At 43.2% G+C, this 24,356-nt stretch overlaps 1 protein-coding gene across 1 annotated transcript in view; it reads right to left on the minus strand.

The window, feature by feature from the left end:
* LOC138400579 (serine/threonine-protein phosphatase 4 regulatory subunit 1-like) overlaps positions 1 to 24,356 on the minus strand; it is an 81,093-nt gene that overhangs the window by 11,007 nt on the left and 45,730 nt on the right. Inside the window, exons 6-12 of the mRNA XM_069495541.1 lie at positions 16,803 to 16,949; positions 9,336 to 9,443; positions 8,464 to 8,529; positions 5,976 to 6,134; positions 5,181 to 5,365; positions 3,697 to 4,157; positions 1,477 to 1,670 (exon numbers count right to left, since the gene is read on the minus strand). Coding sequence (XP_069351642.1) covers positions 1,477 to 1,670; positions 3,697 to 4,157; positions 5,181 to 5,365; positions 5,976 to 6,134; positions 8,464 to 8,529; positions 9,336 to 9,443; positions 16,803 to 16,949 — 1,320 coding nt within the window. The remainder of the gene's footprint in view (positions 1 to 1,476; positions 1,671 to 3,696; positions 4,158 to 5,180; positions 5,366 to 5,975; positions 6,135 to 8,463; positions 8,530 to 9,335; positions 9,444 to 16,802; positions 16,950 to 24,356) is intronic.

Genomic DNA, 24,356 nt, shown 5'->3' on the forward strand with positions numbered 1-24,356 from the left:
AGAGTGGAGGGCGGAGGGGGGAGCCCAGGTATGCAGCCCCAGCCCTGGAGCCCCCCAGCCTCAGCCCCTCTTCCTATCATTTGTGCAAGAGGATGTTTTCCTCATTGTTCAAGTGCTTGTGAGTTTTCTGTTTCCTTTTCCTTCTTTTGCAACTGGATGCAACCTGATCGATCCCACTAGAACCTTGGAGACAAACTGCAAATTCAAAAGCTCTGACAACCACAGCCATAAAACAAGGGCCCAGTTATACAAGCCCCTCTCCAGCTGCAACGGAAGAGACCCAACTTGGACGAATCTGTTCTTCTTTTTTTTTTTCTTCACTTCTGCCTATGATCAAGAAGCCCAAACACTATCACATCCCCACCAAGGTAAATATGGCCACATCTTTCTACCTAACACGTGGTTTTTGCACTCCAGGTAACAAGGGTAACATGAGTTTTCTTGCCAATTTTTTAGAAACAAGCCAGCAAAAGAGAATATTATCTCACTTCTTATTAATCATAGATAACCTTAACCAACTCCTGAACATTTTACATTCAAGTTTTTAAAATTTGTTGTTTTATTTTACTTTATTAGAGCAGGCCTAGGGGGTAAATGAAGGGATACATTAATTTAATCACTAATATCAAATTATAAACCATGTCAATAGAGAAACAATTGGTATTCTGGCCCTGAGACCACGAGTTTGAAGAGATCACCCGTCATGGCACACGGTGGTGAAAGGTGCTGAAATGCCGACGACTGCGGGATCCCAGGCCCCTCCCTACTTTCAATCCTCTGTTCTTACCCCTAACTGTGAAAGAGCCCAGCTGAAGCTCGTCCAAGTGGAAGCTCTGTAGAAATCAACAAAGCACAGGAGCCTCCAGACACAAGAGGGTAAGGAAGCTTCTGGAGAGACTCCAAGTAAGGAATAAGGCACGGGCCCCTCCCCACCCAGCTTCAGGCCTCACAGGAGCTGGTTCCAGACTGTGAGTGACAGTGGTCACTGCTGGTTTCCGGAACCTCTCCTCCGAGATCAGCAGGCCAGCGCCACTCCTGGAGCAACCAGGGAACAACACGTTCCTATAAAACGAGGGACCAGATGTGATGATCATCTCTAAGGCCCTGTCAACTTTAAATTCTAGGAACTGCAAGAATTTGCCTTCCACTATCATTAAAAGATGTAAATATCTGCTAGCAGTGACATGGAATGTTTATATGGTTAACTCCCCCCACCCCACCCCACCCCAGAGTAAGTTCTAGTCATTGTTAGAGAAGAGAGAAGGTACGTTTTTGGTCCCCACCCTGTTTTTGTGGTAGACAGTCAGCATTATCAATCATCTGATTGATTGGTTGTCTAGTTATCTAAAACATGACCTTAAGAATAAAATGAAATTTGCCATTTATCATCTCTGCCGGGATATATTAATAAAAGAAAATGCAGCTTTGTGATTTCTGTCACATCCTCGGTGGCTGAGGGATAGGGCAAATACTTACTGTGCTTTGTAATATCCTGGCCACGGAGAGCTCATTCTGAGATGATGAAGCTGACAGAGCCATCTGATTGTCAGAGGCAGAGCTGGGCTCTGAAATGGACACTGCATTTAGCCCTTCTGTCGGCTTGCTCTCGGGTTCATTCACGGAGTCAAGCTGTGCAGCTCTCAGTGCAGCTGATAATACCTGAACTTGAGCTGCAGGAAAGGAAGTTTCAAGAATTTTAACAACTTTATTTGGTTTGTGGGGATTTGCTTCAGAGAAGTCTTCAAAACAACACCATCTGCTCCAGGCTGTCTGATGTAGGTACACTACACACATACCCCGTATCTGCTCCGAAGCTGAGGGCTGCACAGTAACAGTGTTCCGCAGTCTCAAAACAAGCTCTCAGCAAGGTGGTGATGTTTACAGCCATTAACAGTAACTATTTCAACTAAACGCCAGCCATGCACAGAACATCAAATCTGAACTTGAAAAGCCTCAATTAGGAAAAATCAGAGTTTGACTCCACCATCTTTCACAGACAACATGATGTCAATGAACGATGCTGTCTGGGAGGTCCACTGCCTCGGTGAAGCTGTCCTGCTCCCATATAGAGAGCAGCTAGCTGCCTTCTCTGCCAGACGTGCACACTCACACGCCCATGCATGAATAAATCCTTTACACACAGATAAGCAATGATCTCACTCAGCAAGCCCCAAGGACTACCCATTTTTTTCTGTCTACAGTATGACTGTTTGAGACCCTCTGAACAGTAAAGATTACACATTTTGCATGTCCTTCTGTAAAAATAAACTAGATATTTTTATGTTCCCCAATTTCCCAAAACACACACACACACACACACACACACACACACTACTTCCTGCATCCTGTTTTCACTTGTTAAATCCAATGGACCCCAAGATTCAGTACAATGTTTACAGCTTGTAGCTGGTCCCATCTCCTCAGTGCAGCACACCAGGCCTTTCCCAATGGCCTAAGCAACATTTCCCGCCACAGCCAGTTCACAAATAAAACATGTCATGTCATTTATTTCTGAATCTTTTGGGATAACAGAATCTCTCTGAGCTCTGAAGAAAGCTGTGGGCCCTTTCTTACATAGAAATTAAGTATGCATATACATACAAGATTTTACACACAATGATTCCAGGGAGCTGAAAGAACCCTCTGAAACTCACCGTCTGACTTCTCTGGACGGCGGGTTCCCAGCCACCCTCTAAAGCCCAGGGCAAATACGACCTGCTCTTTGAGGTCTTCTCCCAGACGTCTCCTCTGCACAGTGCGGCCCCTCCTCTCCCAGCCCTCCCCACACCCGCACAGTGGCTGCCTGCACAGTCCCCTCAACCAGACCACTAGGGGCTCTTGCTCCAGTCAGCGCTCCCCTAACCCCCAGCCCAGGCCCTGGCATTGGGGATTATAAGGCAGCTTCAGTAATGTGTTTTCCAAAAACAGACCTTTGTCTATAGCTATTAGAAGTGGTATGTTACGTGTACTCATTCCTTCAGCAAACATTGATTTAATTTCCTTCATAAACTTAAGGACAAAGAATAATCACAGGGCTAACCAGATTTTCACATTTCCCTTCCCGAAAGCTTCACAAATCTCTGCCCAGAAACAGCAGCAAGTGTTGTTTTTTCCAATTTCCCCAACTCAAGGAAGAATATAAATGCAGCACCGTTTAGAGAAAGAAGAGTCGTGACAATGGGTGTGGACTGCAGGCCTAGGTCAGGCGCTCAGTGGGAGCACTAGTCATGAAATGAGAAATACCCCAAAGAAGACGCTGTATTTTTCCTTGCTGTATAAAGACCAAAACCTTAAAGTTTAGCTAAGGGCTGAGTTAACGGGCTCCAAAAGGAGCACCATCCTTAGCTTTTCACAACCAGAAAGGGCATTATACCTGGGAAATGATGTAATCGTGTCTAAGGAGCTAATAAAATTTCCACTGCTTACAGATATGCCCAAGAACTGTCCACTTTCCTATCAGAACGGACTTCAGACTGTGGGCATGTCTGTCTGCAAAACAAGGAGGTAAAATTCTTGCATGAAGATATCTCTGGCTGTTCCAGATGTAGTGAGACTGGACAAGTGTGTGCACAGTGTAAACAAATACAGGTGCACACACGCATCAGTAGACAGGCCTGAGGAAGAAGGAAGTGGTGACATGCAATGCCAACACAGAAATATCCCATCTTCTCTTCAATTACAATGGACAACATTTACCTTGGACATCTGGATCATTCATCATATGTTCCTGCAAACTATCGAGGACTTTTTGAATCTCACTCCTGGCCACACAGCTGTTATGCACAGTCTCAGGTCTGCTGCAGTCTTCTTCCTGCGGCCGAGCCTCACTCAGAAGTAGCTCTAAGTCCGTGCTTATGTCAGGGAGAGGAGTTCGCCAATAAAGAAAATTACTGAACATATCCTCAGAGCTCCCTGGGAAGGCCCAGGAATCTGGTCCAGGGTGGCGGCTGATGGGGAGGGCATGAACATCAGGGAGCTCGGAGAAGGCACCGGCCTCTGAGGAAGGTCTGGCCAACTCAGCCCCAGCCAAAGCAGAACCTTCCGCTGGGTTTTCCATTAGGCCCTTCGAGGAGCTTGTGATATGCAGGAAACCACTGGTTTCTGTTGATGTCCCTTCCGTGGGTAGATCTGGCTCCATCTGCAAAGGCTTTGTTGAACTAGGTTAAATTGAGGGAAGCAAACTTTTAGCACCATGTAATAGACTGAAGGTAACAGGGAGAAGCCACCTGCCACCCTCGTGTCTCCTGCTGTCAGGAGATTGAAACCTCACAAGAGGATAAGAGGTTCAATGAGGCCCCACTGCCCCACTGGGAGTATGATGTGCTCTGAAAATACCACGTCAAAGTTCAGCCCCTCCTTCCACTATATTCCGAGCCCTGGCTCCTGCCCAAGCGCCTTCAGGGGCACGACTTCTTCCCCGCGCTGCTCGCTAGCACCCCCGCCAGGGCAAGCTCAGGAACTAAAGGGGGAGGCGGGGAGAGCTGGGGACTTGCTAACTCCTCTGAAGGTCTTATGAGGAAGACACTGAATGTGAGCCTGACACACAGCAGGAGCCCATGAACTTTGAGGGCAGAAGGAAGGAGGAAGGATGCGCCAATCTTTAAAAGGATTTGTTATCACCTGAGGTATCAATTGCCCACTCTCACACTCCTGCGTAAAATTAACAATGGAGAGATGGTTACAAACCACCTCAAATAGTTGCCTTAGTACATACCCATCATCCTCAGAGGAAAGATATAAAAAGCCAAGATCAATCACCACACTAGAAAAACAGTGTAGGGCCTACTAATGTTGGTCAGAAACATCACCTTTCTGTGCAACACCCCATGTCACAAAAGTACATCTACGAGACATCACATTTTTCCCTATGTAAATTACCCGAAGAACTTCATTAATCAAAAAGTGGAGAAAATTTTCTTTATAGGTTATTTAATCACTACTCTCAATGAATATTTTATCTAAATTTAGGAGATACAGTAGCTTCATTATTTATAACCCAGTAGTCATGTTTCAAAATCATTATTGCAATTACTTTTTGCTTCTTTACATAATTAAAGGTCTAATATTCCATCTTGCCCAGAAGGTCACTGTTACTAAAACTAGATGAGATAATTGATAGAATTTTAGGTGGCTTCCTGAGGTGAAGCAGAGGTCCTGGGACTGATCCTGCGGGAGCGTACCTGGCCAAGGAAGTGTCACCACCGCTGCCAGGAGTGGGTAAGCCAGAGGCAAACTCGGAGTCCAGATCCTGGGCCGGTGGTCGGATGCTCAGGGTGCCATCTTCCCGGATATAAAGGCCAGCCCTGGAGGGGTTTGCAAAGGTGGAAATGAAGGGGCCGAGGGACTGGAAGGCAGCCTGGCGCACCTGCAACCAGACAGAAGGGCGCGGTGAACACAGTGTCAGCCTGTGGTGGCCGGGTCTGATCCCAGGCGGAAACACACGCTGCTCACCAGACAAGCCACTGTCACAACGTTATGTCTATGCAGATTTACTGCTTTCTAAATCATTCCCTAAATTCCAAATAAACTATTTTTCTACAGAAAATAAGGAAAAATTTGGCCTTATAATGTAGTTCTTATTCTTCCAGAATATTAATTTCATACTGAATAATATCAGACTTTATAAAGTAGTGGGACAGACCCTATTGGTTGCTACAGGCATGTTTATGATAATCCAGAAAAGGCTAACAGTCCAGCTGTACTGCTTCCTTCTGTGACAGTCACTCAATATAAATGTTGAGCCTGCGCCACTTTCTTAATATTTACCCCAAAGCGTCTGAGCTTTCAGTTGTTTTAACTTATACCTCACAAGGTCTAAATCTGATCACGCCAATCAGTGGACTGAAAGGACAAAATACACAGTTCCAAGTCCAACCCACGACGAGACCTGGAGGCCCAGCATGGCTGGACAGCTCGACAGACAGTTCGACAGGACAGAGGCCAGTGTCACCACTGACAGTGCTGATGGCACTCACCCATCGACAGGGGTCGCTGACAAGTCTGATGAAGAGAGGTGAGAGCGTGGCTCTGCGGACCGCGGGGGAGGTGCTGTACGACACCGCCATGAAGCACTCGGCGCAGGCTTTCCGCATCCCCCAAACGTTATCTGAGCACAGCTCAAAAAACTTTGGGATCTACCAAAACAATAAAATAGTGTCATTCAAATCAGAGTACCCTGAGAAAGGGGAGAAGCTGTTTTAATGATGTAGTGAAGGCATATCCAGAAATGAATGGAAAAAAAAAAGGGAAATACATATTGGTCTGAAAGGAATCATTTGAAACAAAAACTGTAAGTAGAAGAAACATTTCCTTTACCACCTAATTTTAGTAAATGACTTGGTGACATTTAACAGATTAAAGAAAACCTCCAAAAAGGCAGAATGACTGGTATTTATTATGTGAAGTACAGAGAAAGATTGTGAAAGACTTTGAAATTAGTGGATGTCCCAACTAACTCACTCATCCAGGTAACCCTATCTCTGAGTAGAGTATTTTACAACTCTAGTGATAGAAAATAAGTTGTTAAAAACTGATAGTATTGCAAATAATTTCTTCCACAGAAATGCAAACTGTGTCCAGTGGAATGCAATTGACCAGTTTTGAATCCATGTGTAAGTTCACCTTAGTATTCCTTGGTTTATCAATGTGTAGTGCTGTGTGTTTGCCACTAAACTGGCTATAATATCTTACTGGTTTCCCTCATTAATAAATGAGTTAAACAAAATCTTTGAGACATGTTCATTTTTACATCTGCATCAATCATGATTACATCTTCTTTGAAAATTTATCCTTTTAAAAGGCTTTGTTTTTAATATCCTAATGTAGAATAATTAGCCTAAAATTCTTTACAAATGGAAATATGACATGATCATGGAAACATCTACCTACAGAAAGATTAGTATGTTGGTCACTGTTGCTCTTCATTTAGATAATAATATTAAGTATAAGATAATACTCACTGTATATTCAAAGCAACAGCCCAGGCCGGGCGCGGTGGCTCACGCCTGTAATCCTAGCACTCTGGGAGGCCGAGGTGGGCGGATCGTTTGAGCTCAGGAGTTCGAGACCAGCCTGAGCAAGAGCGAGACCCCACCTCTACTAAAAATAGAAAGAAATTATATGGACAGCTAAAAATATATATAGAAAAAATTAGCCGGGCATGGTGGCGCATGCCTGTAGTCCCAGCTACTCGGGAGGCTGAGACAGGAGGATCGCTTGAGCTCAGGAGTTTGAGGTTGCTGTGAGCTAGGCTGACGCCACGGCACTCACTCTAGCCTGGGCAACAGAGTGAGACTCTGTCTCAAAAAAAAAAAAAAACAAAGCAACAGCCCATTAAAAATTATTCTTGAGTCAGAACTATGTTGACATGGCTTATACTTTAAATAAAATAAAATGAGCTCTGAACTTAAATTTAAAAATCAATTTAAACATTACATGTTTTGAGGTTGGGCTCCAACCACACAGGTACTATAGTATATTCTATCAAAAGTGACAAATGCTCATGGAACATGGCAGTCTGAGTGCCAGCTCCTGGGCAGACACTGGGGAACAAAGACGAGCATGACGCGGTCCCCGCCCTTGAGAAGCTCCCATCGGCAAAACTGCACTGAGGCAGCCTGGACAAAACGTCCCTGGACAGCTGGAAGGGGAGATGTCCCTTCGCTCTGGCACAGGGGTTAGGCAAGTCTAGACAAGGAAAGAACGTCACAGGGGCGTGTTCAAGCTGGTGTGAAGTGTGAGTAGGGTCCCACCAGGTAGGGAAGACGCCCTCAGGACAGAGACAGTCCTGAGCAGCGGCCCAGATGTGTGAAAGAGCAGGAGGCCTCGTGGAAGGCGGAAGGTCACCTGGCTGGCTGGTGAAGCTGCTTTCTACCCTGCTGTGCATCAGAATCATGTGGGAATTTATCAAAAATATAGTTGCAAATTTAAACGTATTTTATGAATATAATGCCTGGTCCGCCCCGGGATTCGGGGGGCCCAGAGAGGGCCAAGGGTGGCACTCAGAACTGAGGACAGTGACTGGAAGGGAGGAAGGAAAGGCACCTGTGAGGGACCAGGAAGGCCACTGAGGCTCCAGATTTTAACCTGCAAACCAAGAAAAACATCCCAATGGTTTTGAGGCCCAGGAGTGAGGTGGTCGAGTGGTGTTCCATACAGAACAGTGGAGAGCAGGTGGAGATGGTGGCTTGGACACTGAGAAGAAACTGGGAGAAAGTGACCTGTGAGGAGATGACAACAAAGTCCACAGGAAAGAGGACGGGGGCTGCTTCCAGCTCATCCCACAGACCAGCTGCCTAATACTCAGGAAAATGTTAACTTCAGAAGTCAAGAAAGTTGAACTGATGAATGCAAAACTGAGCTGCCATTCCAAAGTAACAGACTCATAAATATAAAACTTAACGACTGATTTTGAAAGTGCACTGTGAAGTGAATCAGCAATTATAAGTGACAAAATTCACATACCAAAAATTTCTCAGTGGCTTCTTGTCCAACAGCATGACAAATATCACCAAAATTTGCAGCGCACACCTTTAAAAGGCAAAAGGCATACCTATTATTATCTTTCTTTTTGTCTTAACAAATTGGAAAAGCTAACAAGCAGGAGCCCTGAAAGCAATCATCCCTCTAGCCAGGCAGCTACCAAGCCCTCGCCCGGCCCATCGCCCACACAGCACTGTGCTCAGTGCCGCCACTGCATCGAAAACAGAAGATTTACAACAAGGCACCAAATTCTAAGATTTTTTTCTGGCTCCTAATTGATTTTGATACATAATGCATTTGGTTAGCAATAGGGCAAAACAGACCCTTAACATTCTCTGCACAGTAAATGAGACCTATCGTGTCTTGCCTATGCAACGTGACGAGAGACCAGAGGGGAGATGGCCAGTTACGCAGCACGGTGTTCAGGGAGTGATGGCAACGGACTTTAGAAGGAAGAACTTGACAGCCAGTGACAAGGAACTAAAAGGGAAGCTGGGGATGGGGTTGGAAGGTACAGCAAACATTAAGAGAGTTCTGGAACAAATCGCCCCAGCTCATGAAAGACCTTGCATGCCTGGGTAACAGCATGTAACCACAAGCCAGCAAGGTCCCACAACTCCCATCCTGTCCTGAGCCCAACAGGTTTACTCACAGGGAATCCTATCTCTAGGTCTCTATGCATTTCCTAATTGCATTAAAAACTGGCAACACTGTTCAGGTATTTTTCTTATACACTTTATGCTAGCCACATTTTTTCCTATAGCCTACGTCTACTGAAGAAGTCCAGAAACTTTAGAGAGAAATCAATTTGGAATTTTTTAACTTAAGGAGTTTTGAAACTTTTATGTTCCCACCTTCCTAACTTGAAAGGGCTTCCCGTCACCGCACAGTTCACAGAATCGAGGGAGCAGCAGGCGTTCAACTGTGCTCTTACTCAGCATTGAAGCCATTTTGCAGATCATCTATAAATAACAAGAAAATTAGAATCACTTGAAATACCAAAGCATGTAAGTCACATGTACCAATAACAAGACATGTTCCAAAAGCCAATATTCAAAATATTGCCAAAATATCCAAGAAGGAAAAATTAAGTACAACTTCTTTTGAGTGTCGTCAAGTTCTGTGACAAACAGAAGGCCAAATATTGGCCCAGTTTGACTCAGATAAGGGTTTTCTGAAGCTCAAGAGTTACCATTTGCCTAGTACCCAGCTTGTGCTCAATACATAATTTCTGTACAGTGACTCATTTTACCTTCCCAAGAACCCTCTAGCATGGGTATTATTTATCCCCATTTTTCCAGATGAGGAAACACTGAAAGAGGTTAAGTAATGTGACTAAAAACAAATAGTGGTGAGATGAAACATATTGTAATAGCAGGTCAACGTATAAAAAATGATTTGTAGGCACCAGGAAATAAACCCTGGCAGCAACTAAAGCAGAGCAGACTCTTGAAAGGAAAAAACCACACTGGGTAAAATTTGCATTTATGCAGCTTTTTGCCTAAAGGCACTCCCCATTCTGCCTGGGTATGCAGGGTAGCTAGACCTCAAGCAAAAGCTCCAGTTCTATTGGCTCAGGAAGTCAGAGAACGGAGATTGGGGCTGCCAGCGCAGCTGGAAAGTGAGGGTGAAAATCCTGGGAAGGAAAGGAGGGAGTCAAAGAAAGGAAAGCCCTCAAAATCTGTGATTAACTCTTACCCTAATATTTGGCAGATCTCTGAACTATGCATGCATAGGGGAGATGGTGAGGTTCACAGAGAAAAGCAGTAACTGAAGGATGAAAGAACTGAGCTGTTTCAGGTGCTGCCTACTACAGGGGAAACAGAATCTGAACTGATTTCTAGAACAAAGTCAGCACTATTCACAGGAAAATAACAAAATCCAGAGCTTCTACAATGTTTTATCAACAAAATACAATAGAAAAAAAAAATCTATAGACATGAAAAGAAACAGGAAAGAAAGAAATAGGAAAATGTGACCTATATATAAGAAAAATGTCAGTCAATAGAAACAAACCCACAGAAAATCTAGATACTGGAATTAGTATACTTTAAAAAGAATTTAAAGCAGCTATTATAAATATGCTCAAGGACTAAAAGGAAAATAGCATCATAATGAATGAACAGACTGGTAATCTCATCAAAGAAATGAAAACTATAAAAAAGAATCAAGATTTCTAGCAATAGCACAATAGCTTAGTCAGACTAACCCTTCTGTAAGTAACAATTACAGAATCATGACAAAACAAAAAACAACCATTTAAAAGCAGTAAAAAATGATCAAAAGGCAGGAACTGGAGGGTAGGCTACCCTGAAAAGATGAACTGTAATGAGAGATTTGCAAGTAAGGTCCAAAATCTATGCATAAAATTGCTTAAATCTTTGGCTGATTAATTATATATGTGTGGAGGAGATCCCAGAGGACCTACAAAAAAGCAGCAGTCAGAAATTAAACAAAATGAGCAAATATTTCAGCTGATGCTCAACACAAGGTGGACAGTTTAGAGTTGGAAATCAATCAAGGTAACTACCTACTAGGAAAAAAAAATCTACTTTTAGAGAAATGTAACAAAATCCAGAGTCTCTAAAATATATCATTTATAATGTCCAGTGTCTAACCAAAAATCACTACTTGTGTTAATAGGAAAAAAGTGACCCATAATACAAGTAGTCAATGGAAATCAACACCAAGATGATCCAAATGTTGCGACTACCAGACAAGGACTTCAAAGGAGCTGTTATAAATATATTCAAGGAATAAAAGGAAAACATACGCATAAAGAAGAGGAGACAGACTATCAGAAATATGTAAACTGTAAAGATTCTATGAAATATCAAAATGGAAATTCTAGGCCTGAAAAAATATAATAATTGAAATAAAAAATTTATTAGATAGCCCTAAAAGCAGATTGGAGATGTCAAAAAAAGTCAATGAACTTAAAGATAGATTAATAAAAAATTATCCAATTTAAAAACTGAAGAGAAAAATGATTGAAGAAAAATGAACAACAGAGCCTCAAAGATCTATAAGACAGTATCAGGAGTCCCAACTTTGTGTAATCTAAGTCACAGACGAAGTTCTCTGAAAAGAGAACAAAAGAATAACAAAGAAAAAAAGCATTTAAAAGAACAATATCCAAAAACTTCTCAAACTAGGTGAAGGGCATCAACACACAAATCCAAGAAGTTCAACAAACACAAAGCAGGATAAATACTCACTCTGCTAAAATCCAAAGATAAAGAGAAGCATTTCAAGAGCAGCTGAAGACAAAAAAGTGACTTTATATACAGGAGTACGATATAAACGACAGCTGACTTCTCATGAGAAACAAAGAAGACCAAAAGACAACAAAATGGCATCATTAAAGTACTAAAAGAAGAAAATAGAAAACAAAAAAATTTGTCAACCCACAATTCTATATCCAGAAAACTATCATTCAAAAATGATGTCAAAATAAAGACATTTTTAGATTAAAAAAAAAACTGAGAAATTTCATCATCAGCTTACCTGAACAACAAAAAGTACTAAAGTTTTTCAGATTTAAGGAAAAGGATACCAGGTGATTACACAGGTCTAGGAAAAAAAGGAATGAAAATCACCAAAAATGGTAAAAATGAGAAAATAAAAGGTTATTTTTTCTCTTGTATTACTTACTTCAAAAGATATAACTCTTTAAATCAAAAAGGATAATACTGTGTTTCCAGGTTTATAATGTAACATATGAAAACGACAGTGCAAAGGATGAAAGTAAGTGAAGAGAACCACACCATTGCAAGATGCCATATTTTTTTGAAAATCCTCAATAGAGGAATTAAAATGCAATACAAAAATATTTGATTAGCCCAAAAGAAAGCAGGAAAGAATTAACAGAATTACAAAAACAGATGAGACAAATGGAAAACAAATAGAGAAATGGCAAAAATAACTCCAAACACATCAATAATTACATTAAATATAAAGAAACTCAACATATCAATTAAAAGGCAGAAATTATCAGACTGGATATTAAAGCAGGACCCAACTATAGGCTAACAGAAGCACTTTAAATATAAAAACATACAGGTTGACAGTCAAAGAATATAAATAAAAGTACTATAATAAACAGTAAGCATAAAAATGCCAGAGTGGTTATACTGATATCACAGTAGACTGTAAGATATGGTTACTGTCAAAGACATTAGTGGAACCAAAGAGATGGACAACTTAGTGGAATGAGCGATACCAGATTAGATCCTCGGCGAATGACAACATCTGAATATGAGCTGTGGATAAGACATTAGCACTTGTATGAGTGTTAAATTTGCTGATTTTGATCATTGTACTATGGTATGTAAAAGAGAATTCCCTTGTTTTTAGGATACATACATTGAAGCATTTAGATATAAAGGCATACAATGTCTCCAACTTAGTCTCAAACAGCTCAGAAAATATATGTAACAGTACCTATGTATATATCTGGGCGGGGGAGGGAGAGAACATAATCAAGTGAATGGAGCTAAATATAAACTACTAGAGAAGCTGCCTAAAGGGTACATAGGAGTTTATATTACTATTCTTGCAACTATTCTGCAAGTTAGAAATTAAAACAAAAAGTTACCAAAAACAAAAATTTAAAAGAATTCTCCCACTGCCCCAAAAAAAGAAAAAGAGAAGAAAGAAGGATGGAAGGGAGTGAGGGAGGGAAGGAATGGAGGAAAGGAGGGGTTACAGGGAATGACTGGATGGAGGGAGGGAGGGAGGGCGGGAGGGAGGACTTCCTGTCTCTGCAGTCTTTATTCTCACTATACACACAGCACTGCTGTTCTATAGTAGAAGGACGTCCAGGGTTAGTAATCCACTCATCATTCTATTTGGAAGCCGCACATAAGCAGACAAAGAGGGGAAAGAAAACCAACTGGGGTAAGGGGAAGGGGAAACTGGCTCATAACACAAATAAGGAAAAGGCTTGTGTCTTCAGAACTTAGAGGACACATCTTTCTGATATGATGCTTAGCAGAGTTATACAAAACGACAGCCACGATAAATGAGGATGTGAGGCTTCTGTCTCCAGGGTAACAAGGCAACTAAAGCGTTCCCACTATCTCCATCCACCCCCTCCATCTGCCACACCCACATGACCTTATTACTACACAGTATAAAACAAATCCAGAATCATTAAGAGTCAGCACACCAAGTGACAAGAACTGATATTCCTGTGGCTCTGGGAACCACCTGTATGGAATGAAGATCTTCATTTAGTTGCTTGGAGCCAAGTATTCTTCATAGCACGTAACCACAACATTCTTCTTAAATAAATGCACAAATAAAAATGAGCTTAAAAATAGGAATGATGACAAAAAATGAGGAAGCCTTAATGTGAAAACGTGTTGAGAGAAAAAAATAGGCTTCTGACAATTAGTTATAATCTCAGAATGCTAATGGCCTCCCTGCTAGCAAGAGGAATTATAATTGGTCTCTGGTGGCCTGTTTATCCTGTCTAGATATAATTACAAGATACAGCTCTTGCAGTTTTTACCGATTCATTCATCCAACAACTAACATTTATTTAGTACCAACTCTGGGCCTGGCACTGTGCTGTGTGCTGATGGTGCAAAGATGCCATAGCTCTGTACTTGAGAAGCTCACCATCTTGAGGGAGAAATAAACAAACAGAACTTCACAGCTCAGTCACTAAGTGATAGAGAATAGATATGAACCAAACCTTCTGACTGCATAAAGGAGAGAGTTACTAACGTTGCTTGGGGTATCTACAGTCTTCACAAAGGAAAATGCATATATATGTGAGAAAACAAGAACCAGGTACCCATGTCCCAACATGTAAGTTGTCCTGCATAACTCAATTTTAAAATGCCCAAGATGTGTAGTTGGCTATCTTTGGTTTTCCTAATCATGCATGCACTAGAAGCTGTAAGCATCAGAATCAAATGACTGCGAGTTTCAATGAGAATGAAAAATCAATCAGACAGACATACATTTTGTCCATGCAGAAATGTAGTTTCCTTGGGAGTAAAAAGCAATTCCTTCAAAACAGCACTGTTCTGAGTAGGTGTGTGTTTATGTATATACAGATGTAACAACATTCACACCATATGGCTGCAAAGAGAGCCCAAAAACACAGAGGACATCGGACCAGCCCAATTTGCTTCTTTCCTCATCTATCACCCTTCAAACTGACAACTCCCTTAATCACCTAACAAACACACATTGGTGCCCGCAATATTTGCGGAATCACTCACAGACCAGCTAAATCAGAACTCTGCCCTCCTCGGGGAGCTCTACAGAGAACACACGTGGCCTTCTCTTCCTTGAATAATGAAACCCACACTCCAACCACATTGTCATTTCCTAGCTTAAAAGAAAATACTTCTGTCTGTGCTCCACCAGTCTCAGGTGCCCGTGGGGCAAGTCCCCTCCAAGGCACCTTGGCCTCCAGGCTCTGGGGAAGGAATCGGACCAAAGCACCTATGGGCCAGATAAGATACCCCACATTCTGCTCCCATCGGGGTCCATGAGAAGAGAAGCAGAGATCCCCCAGAAACATGACGGAGAACACAGACATGTGCTCGGCCTGGGCCACAGTGGGTGAGGGTTCAAGACCACTTCTATTCTTGCAGCCACATTTGAAAGCTTATACATTTGAGTAATGATATCAGCATCACACTTTGAATGAAAAATACAATTTATGGGAACTAATTTGCTTTGCAAGTGATATGTGAGAATAGCTTTTTGGAGGCTTGTTATATTTTCTAAACATTTCTACCAAAAAAAAAAAAAGAGAAGAAGAAGAAGAAGGATGTTGCTGACAAGAATGGAGTGTTTGGAAACAAAACAAAATAAAAATCATGCAAAAACGCCTTTAGCATTATTTTTCATGGTATTATCAGTCTTTAGGGATAAGATATTTGGTTGTCAGTCGTAACCTTGGAAACTCGCCTAACCAACTTCCAAATGAAAAAGAAGATCTAGGTGGTAAAGTTCAATACTCAACTGCCAGATACCCCAACTAAATGATATTATCCAGGTTCATTTTGCAAAATAAATTTAATTTCTTATAGAGAAACTTGAAATTTATAAAAGAACCCTGGAGAATTTGAATTTTAATAATCAATTATTCTTTATATGATTCATCTTATAAACATACGGGATATGCAAAAAATTAAATTAGTTTAAAAAGCCAAATCTTTAACGCGTAGTTTAAGAAAACTTTTACATAAATGAAGAATAATTGCTGAATGTTCTGATGCTTTAATACAATTTTTTAGCTCCATGGCATATAATGTTTCTGCATTTTAAAAAAGAATTTCTTTTTCTAACGTTGTTCTCTTCCAAACAAGAAAACAACTATCTTCTTTATCTTTTATTGTACTCATAATTAATGCTTATGATTTTTTAAATCCTTTGTGTACAAATTTGTCCTAAAATGCTAGAATAATCCCAGAGCTATTTGCTTGCAATGCAAACACAAAGGGTCATGCCACACAGCATCATTTGCACGGGTCAGTGGAGGAGCAGCAGCCAAAGAAAACACGATGGCCTGTTGACGATCTCCCCCACAGCCACAAAGGAAAAGGCGCAAAGACAGGCTGGGGCATCTTGGTAAAAGCCAGCACTAGCTCATCAACCATGGCTCAGAAGCCAGTAGAAGGTCCCAATTGTACAATCATTTAACAATGGGTACAGACTCTTACAAACCCAAGGACACCGTACTATTAACTAGAAGTCACGCAGCATTTATACTATTCCTCTCGTTGCACATCTTTAAGTGACATGAGCACAAACACATTAACAGCAATTCCCAACTGCTGTAAACACTGTGGCCATGTCTATGTTTCTCACAGTGACTCTTCTTGTCTGTTTACACACCTACTGTGTCTTCTCCTAATCTATAAAATGGACACATATATATCTATTAAAAGTTTTTTCTTAACTGTTCAAGTACCACCTAAAATTATCTCACATACCACACGAGGTTCCTTACTTTGAGAAACAAGGCCCATGGTCCAAGTACGTGCAAGGATTTACATATCTCAGCATCTTGCCAGCAGAAGTCTTGGCCAGCTGCCTCAACTGTGCCCAGATCACTCTGATTTTCTAAGCCTTGCCTTCTTAAAACAATTGGTGTTACAAGGATGATCACTCCAAAACACGCTCAGAGCTGAGCTGTGAGCTTTCTCTGACCTAGGGGTCAAGTCACTGGCTATCTTGTTCATGGGAACGTTGCTGGCCAAAATTGAAAGAGTGTAATACTTCAAGTCTTGTGGAAGTCAACTTATGGGACAGTGCCCACAGATGCTGGGCAGCCATTCCCTGGACACACTTACACTCACGGCTTCCACTTTATATTCATCATCACTGTCTGCAGCAGAGAGCTCTAGCAGAATCGGACACACTTTGCTTTCAATATCGTGCTGGAAAATTAGGTCTTGTTCCAAAAGAATCAAGAGCACTTCTTGACTTGATTTTCTAACCTAGGAGAAAAAAAGGCAAAAGGGGAAACACAAAATGAGTAAAAGTGTTCTCAGGATCGAGACCAAACTCCCTAAACAGAGCTGGCCCCTGCCTCCCTTCCCTGCTTTCTGCACGCAGGGACCACTGAGTCTTCCTGCTCTCTGCTGCCCTTCCTTCCCAAGGCTTTTGAATGTGCCACTCCTTCCACCTTGACTGCCTCCACCACTCCTCCACCCCTGGACCCTGTCCAACCAGGTCCCCAGTCAACACTTAAAAAGCTCTACTCCAGACTTCTGCATAGACATGCATACTTAGGTATACATGTATTTCTTTTTTCTGTATGATTCCATAATTGCTGCCTGTCCACCTATTGCAGAGTGAACTCAGAAGGCAGATACCACATCTGATTTGTCCCTTGTCCTCCACCTCATCCTCACGACCTGGCAGCATGCAACACAAAATGTTGCGTTCTATTAGGATTTGTTGAACAAGTGGATGACTTAATGCATTTTCTCCTCTGTAGGCACGGGGATTGGAAAACACTGCACCATCCTCCTACTACTTTGTAAACCCTGGCATGCCACACCTGAAGCATGAATTATGGCTGGTACAAAAGAATGTCACAGGGAAGGGAACCAAGGAAGAGCCACTGACAAGGTAGGACACTCTCACAGGAAGTGAAGACTTTGCAGCCTACAGAAGACAGAGGTTGAAGAGGTCTCGATCTTTGCAGTCTGCATGGAGTGAGAGAACATTAGCACTCAGAGGGATTCAGAGGAGCTTGGGAGACATTTTTGGGAAAATGAAAGCACATAAAATTTCAATTTATAGATAAAGCAATGAAATATGGAACTAATTGCAGGGATGGAAGTGTAGGAAAATAGGTATGGGAGCCAGAAGTATGTGGACAGAGTTGCAGATGATCAGTTGACAGCAGGTTACAAAAGAGGGCAAGCCTGTGAGACTAAAGCCTCAGAAGCAATATGACATTAACGCTTCCGCCCAAGTGACAGATGAAAACAGTATTTTAGAAAGCTCATCCTGACAGTGGTATTCTGAGTCAACTGGAAGCGATGAAAGACTGAGAGCAGAAAGGGCAGCAAGGTAGCTATTGCAACAATCCAGGTGGGAGGGGGAGGCCTGGGCTGGCTGCCAGCAGTGAGGAAAGGTGATGCTCCAGCAATATTACCCAGGCATGGTGACAGGACTTGGGGTCTGACTACAAAAAGCAAAAGTCCCCGATAGCTCCAAGGTGTCAAACTCTGACTGCATGTCCAGCATGTGTCGGGGACTGAGAACATGAGAGGACCACAGACAAGGAGAGACAAGCCCACAGGTGCCTTGCTGCACAACATCATCCCAGGTGATGCACTGAGGATGCACAGAGCCTATCAGGGATGGGGCGGTCGCACCAGGCAAGGAGGGGACGGCCTGAGCAATGCACACAGGGCCAGATGTCAGAACACAGGTAGGAGTCTGCTAAGGGTAGTGTGTTGAACAGCAGCCCCCAAAAAGACACGTCTGCATCAAATCTCTGGAATCTGTGAATGTGACCTTCTTTGGAAAAGGGTCTTCGCAGATGTGATTAAGTTAAAGTTCCTGAGATTATCTGGGATTAGCCAGGTGGGCTCTAAATGCAATTGCAAATGTCCTTATGAGAAAGACAAGGGGACAAAACACTGACAAGAGAGAAGTGAGGCCATGCAAAGTCAGATGCAGACTCCACTGCTGTGGCCACCAAGCCAAAGCAGCCAGCAACCACCAGAAGCCGGAAGAGGCAAGGAAGGATCCTCCCCCTCTAGAAGGAGCGACACCCTGACAACACCCTGATGTTGAACTCATGGCCTCCAGACCTGTGCAAGAGAAAACATCTGTTGCTGTGAGTCTCACCCATGTGGCGCTTTGTTACAGCAGCCCCAGAAAATGCACCCACTGAGCAAGGGGAGGGGAGAAGGAGGGCCTTCCAGGCTCAGAGAACAGCACGTTCCAAGGTACAGTGATGTGCTCTGGGGCCAACACTCTGGAGGAGTGTGACAATTCTCAACAGCAGGAACAGGGCAGCCCCGGTGGAATTATAGAGCAGAGGCCAAAGGCAAGCTGACGTCAGATGGAGTAAGTTTTCAATGGCCCACTATGACCTGTGGTGACCATTCTAGGAGCAATGGGAGCCACCAAGCATTGAAAATCTGAAGAGTGACAAGAGCATACTTGGTTTCAGTGAGGGTGACAGTTTGGAAACCTAAAGTGGTTCCAAAAGCTCAGACAGCAGGTGAGGGGCTCGTGGGTGGAGATGCTCCAAGCTCTAATGAGGTGTGACTCAGGGACAGGAAGGAGTGGGGAGGTTGGGGAGACGCTGCCACAGATGGCTGAGTGGCCATCCGGGATGATTACAGAAACCAAAGATGACTCTGTCATCTTTACCTAGGCCCCCAGTTACTGAAATAGAGAAAAACAGAAGAGGAACAGGACTGAAGGCAGAGAGAACAGGGCTGGGTGCTAGAGTCAGGGCGCCGCACAGTTCCCCCGACCTCTAGGTAGAGCCCTCCGGTGGGGTACGTGGTTGGGGGCAGGGACTCACAAGCTCCCGAGACCTGGGCACGAGATCGCAGCCTGGTGCTCACCAGCACGTAGATTCTCCCTGGGGCCCTGGCAAATGAGACCATGGAGGGAACCCTAATACTGCAAGAAAAAGAAGACTAAAGACAATACCCTGGAGAACACCAGCCCTGAGGGATTGGAAAGGACCAAGGGCTAGTGATGGAGACAGAGGGAGACACAGATAAGACGTGAGGGAAGAGGTAGGAGCTTAAGAGGTGACACTGCAGCGCTTACGGGTTCTGCTGTGGAATCTGAATGCTGCGCCCCAGTCTGGGTTTTGCATATTATTAGCTGAGTCATCTTGGGCAAGGGCCTTGGCCTCTCTGAGCCTCAGTTTCTTCATCCATAAAACTGGATAATAATAGTACCCATCTCACAGGGCTGTGGGGATAAGAGGACTTAATATACGTAAAGGGCTTAGAACAGGGTTTAGGATGCAGAATGCCCCAAATGAATGTTGCCTATTACTATTACTAAAACCATTATTACGCTGGGTGTGGTGGCTTATGCTTATAGTCCTAGCACTTTGGGAGGCTGAGGTGGGAGGATTACTTGAGGCCAGGAGTTCAGGACCAGCCTGGGCAACAAGTGAGACCCTATCTCTACAAAAAATAGAAAAATGAACCAGGTGTCGTAGCACGTGCCTGTAGTCCCAGCTACTCGGGAGGCTGAGGCAGGAGGATCGCTTGAGCCCAGGAGTTGGAGGTTGCAGTGAGCTGCGATGACACCACTGCACTCTGGCCTCGGCAACAAAGCAATACCCTGCCTCAAAAAAACAGAAACAAGCCAACAAACAAAAAACCCACTATCATCAGAAGCCAAGGGAAGGAAGTGCTTAGAGGATTCCCAAACCAGAACTCCAGGAGGAGCAAGGGCTGTGTCCTGTTACCTTTTCATCCCACTGTCAGGGCTGGAGCAATGTTAAATACCTAGTGGGATCCAGTGAAAAAGATTTGTTTAAATGCCCAAAAGTGGTCAAGAGTAAAAAATGGTGCAAATGGATCAAGCAAAGGAAAAAAGAAAAGTCACTGAATAGATAAATAAACTGTGGAAGAAATATGAATGCAATGATATAAAAGAGTTAAAATGCATGACCAGGAGCTATCCAGATCAATGTGGATGGATCTAAAACACAAAGAAATAAAAGCAATCAGCAGAACAGAATGTATAATCTGATGCCAACTCTGTAAGGTTTTACAGCACCCAAAACAAGACACTGTCTTATTCAGGGCCACATATACAAGTGGCGTGACTATGAAAACCCAGATGGGAAGGTAACACGCCGAGCTCAGGATGGCAGTTTCCCATGGAAAGGGAGGGAGGAGGAGGATGGGATGCAGGAGCAGTACAGGGGAGTTGTAACCATATCTGTAACCTCTAAATAAAAAATAAATGGGTATGAAGCAAAAGTGTAAAATGCTAACATTTGTTGAATATGAATGGTAGGTATATGGGTGTTTACTATACAATCCTCTCGTGTGATGAAAATATTTCATGGTATTTTAAAAATCAGAACTATTTTTTAAAAAAACAAAAGCATTGGATTATACAACGAGAAGATTCATTGAGTCATGGCAAGAGGCCTATCAACCGGCTTCCAGAGCATCAGCGGCAGCCCAAGGAACTGGTGCCGGAGCGGGAGCCCAGAGGTAGGGGCTACAGAGGTTCTTCCCTCAAGAAGCTTGGCAGTAGGGAAAGGAGTGGGTGGCCAGCTCTGGGTCAAGGCCAGGGAACAGAGAGATAGGGGAGACTGAAGCATGATTATAATTGAAAGAGAAAAGCCAATGAGAAAGCTAGAAAAGTAAACAAACTCTGAGACAAGCAGATGGGACCACAGAAACAAATGGAGATGAGAGAGAGAGAGAGAGAGAGAGAGATTGTTAAAGGGAGACAGCGATTGACAGAAGTAAAAGGGGAGGAGGCATTTGGGAAGAGCAAGGAGGTCAGGATGAGCAGAGCAGAGCAGAGGGGATGCGCAGACACCTGTAGAGTCGAGGTGGAATGGACAGGAGGCCCATGAGGACTCTGAGCTGTGTCTCAGGGCATTAAAGGGTCTGAGAGTGTTCAGTGAGATAGAACTTCAACACGTATGTATAGGGGAGGGGACTGGAGGGGCAACTGAAAGGGTTATGTATTTATGATGGAAACAAAAGAGACATAGCTTGGGTCCAGCTGGATGTAGAAGGTAAGAGGGAAGGATTTCGACGGTTCCCAGGTGGCAGCTCTGGGGAATTGAATAAAGCGGATGGTGGTTCCCTTCATTGCGATAGGGGATGAAGATTGAAGGCCTCTATTTTCTCTGTGATGTAAAAGGCAAGGTCACCTGCTTGGTGTGAGACAGGGAGAGGTAAGGGAGCCTGATGAAAGTGGCAAAGGTCTAAAAGAGCTGCCAAGGATAATGTGAAAAGCAGCTGATGAGGGACAAAGGGAAGGATTGCCACGCAGTGCTGCAAATCCAGCAGCACCTGGAAGCCATAAATTTGCAATGGCACCAATCAGTGCATGATGAGACTGGCTCCACCGAGCTCAGCAACTACAGGGCAATGCATGATGGGACTGGCTCCACCGAGCTCAGCAACCACAGTGCAATGCATGATGGGACTGGCTCCACCGAGCTCAGCAACCACAGTGCAATGCATGATGGAACTGGCTCCATCAAGCTCAGGAACCAGCAGTGGAGGAGGCTGGGGGGTTGGGCCGGGCAGGCAGGGCCAGTGTGGTGGGAGCACTGTCAAAAAGACAAAAAAATGGAGGGTGATGGCAGGAACAGGCTTGGAAGGGTGGGATGAGAGAGGGAGCAGCTGAGGAGTGGCAGGAAATAAAAGCAGGTGGAGGCCGGTGGTTGTGGAGTCAGTCACCTGCAGGGTAGAAAGGCCCAGGAGATGGGGAGCAAAGAAAGCGGGGCAAGTTGGGGTCAGAGGTGGGCTTCCACCTTTGGGAGCGGGAGGTGTGGCAGTTCTGGAGGCAGCAGGTGGCAGGGAGAGACTGTGGGTGTGGGTGCAGGGGGCGGTTAGGGCGAATGGGCAGGTGTTGGGGTGCAGGCGCAGCTTGGGCTGACGGTGGGAGTGCCTGCTCTTGGCCCTGGATACAACTCCTTGGCAAATACACACTGGGTGTCAGGCACCATACTAGATCCTGGGGTCAAAACCACACTTTCTGCCTCTATCTGTCTGGAACAGAATATATAGCAACGCTATATGACAAAGATCAAGAAAATGACAAATCCGCCAACCCAATATAATCTTACTTTGAAGAATGGATCCAAAGGAAAAAGAAAAGTCTATAAAAGAACAGAATTGCATCCTTTACAAGGCTCACTGCATCTACAGCACAAAAAAGCTGAAAGAAATCTAAGCATTCAACAAAATTAAAAATATGAAGATTATGAAGAAACACAGAAAAATGTCTATGACACGTAGATGAGCTTCCTGAGGGTAGAAAATCTGTCCTGCTCATCTCTCTATCCCCAGGCGTAAAGCACTGTGCTGGGCTCATAACGGACACTCAGACACTGTCAGAATAAATGAGTGAATGGGGGAAATCATATCACATTATCATTAGACCTACGTGGAAAAAACTGTAAGCACCTAGAGAGGAAAATGCAAAAATAATCAAAATACCGATGTTAGGAGAGTGGAAATAGGATGACTTTTTTCCTTATTTGAAAACTCCATTTAATCCTGTCACACTGTTTAACAGTTAAAAATGAGTGTTTGCTCTTTTAAAAATGCTTGCATCAAGGGAGAAGTACAAGCTAAATTTTTAAAATTTCTTACAAACAATAATGAAAAAATGATATATCATTAAAAATTAAATACATTTGCCCTTTGTGGAAAGCCATCCTCAGAATACACTGGCACAAACAGAAATGATGCAAGGCTATTTGCTGCAGCAATATTAAAGTGGCAAAGGACTAGAAATAAGTCAAACGACCATCCATAAACTCTGCTCCGTCCTGCCTGATAGAGCGAGGAAGGGAGCAGGCACGGCCTGGGCTCCAGGGCCCTCACTGAGGAAAAGGCAGGCGCAGTGCAGCAGGAAGGGGATGGCACCTTGCATCTGAGAAAGGGACAGGTGGCAGACACAAGGACAGAACCTCAGAGCTATTTACGCGTGTGCGTGCGTATGTGTGTGTGTGTGTGTGTGTGTGTGTTTCAAGACAAGAATAAACCAAAACCTAAAAGAAACAGTTACCTAGAAGGGAGGGAGAGAACAGGTCGGAGGACAGGGATGGAAGGCAGATTTCTCTCAATGTACTTTGTTTTAGAGTTTTGACTTTGGAATCAAGTAAACATTTTAAATAATTATAAATCAAAATTAAAGCAAAATGTAAAACCTAGAGCAATTCCTAAAATTAAAAACAAATGAAAATAAAAGAACATAACTATGTATTAAGATGGCGGCTTGACCACAAAGAGAAGGGAGCATGAATATGGCTGGACATCTCTAGTGGGATGTGGCCCTAAAACAGAAGGAATTGCAAAGAAATCTTACATTATTTTCAGTAATACTATCATGTTGTTAGTTATAATTCTGATCATATTAATTTGCATACACACACACGTTTAGGCCATTAAGAAGTAAGATTTATATCATTTAAGTAAAAAAAAAAAAAAAGATACAAATATAAAATCAGAATTAAGTAAAAGCCCTATAATCCTAAATTTGAGTTGGAAATACCAGTGTAAATTCATGAGGAATTTTTATTTAAAAAAAAAAAACCTGCTCTGTTACTAGAAGCAATGATCGACCTCATAGCAATGAGAACCCTCAGGACCCACACTCTGGTTTCTTGCTGTCATTTCCTGTGTAAAGGAACCGTGGCTCCT

Source organism: Eulemur rufifrons, chromosome 20 (assembly GCF_041146395.1).
Source record: "Eulemur rufifrons isolate Redbay chromosome 20, OSU_ERuf_1, whole genome shotgun sequence".
In the NCBI taxonomy this organism is placed as follows: Eukaryota; Metazoa; Chordata; class Mammalia; order Primates; family Lemuridae; genus Eulemur; species Eulemur rufifrons.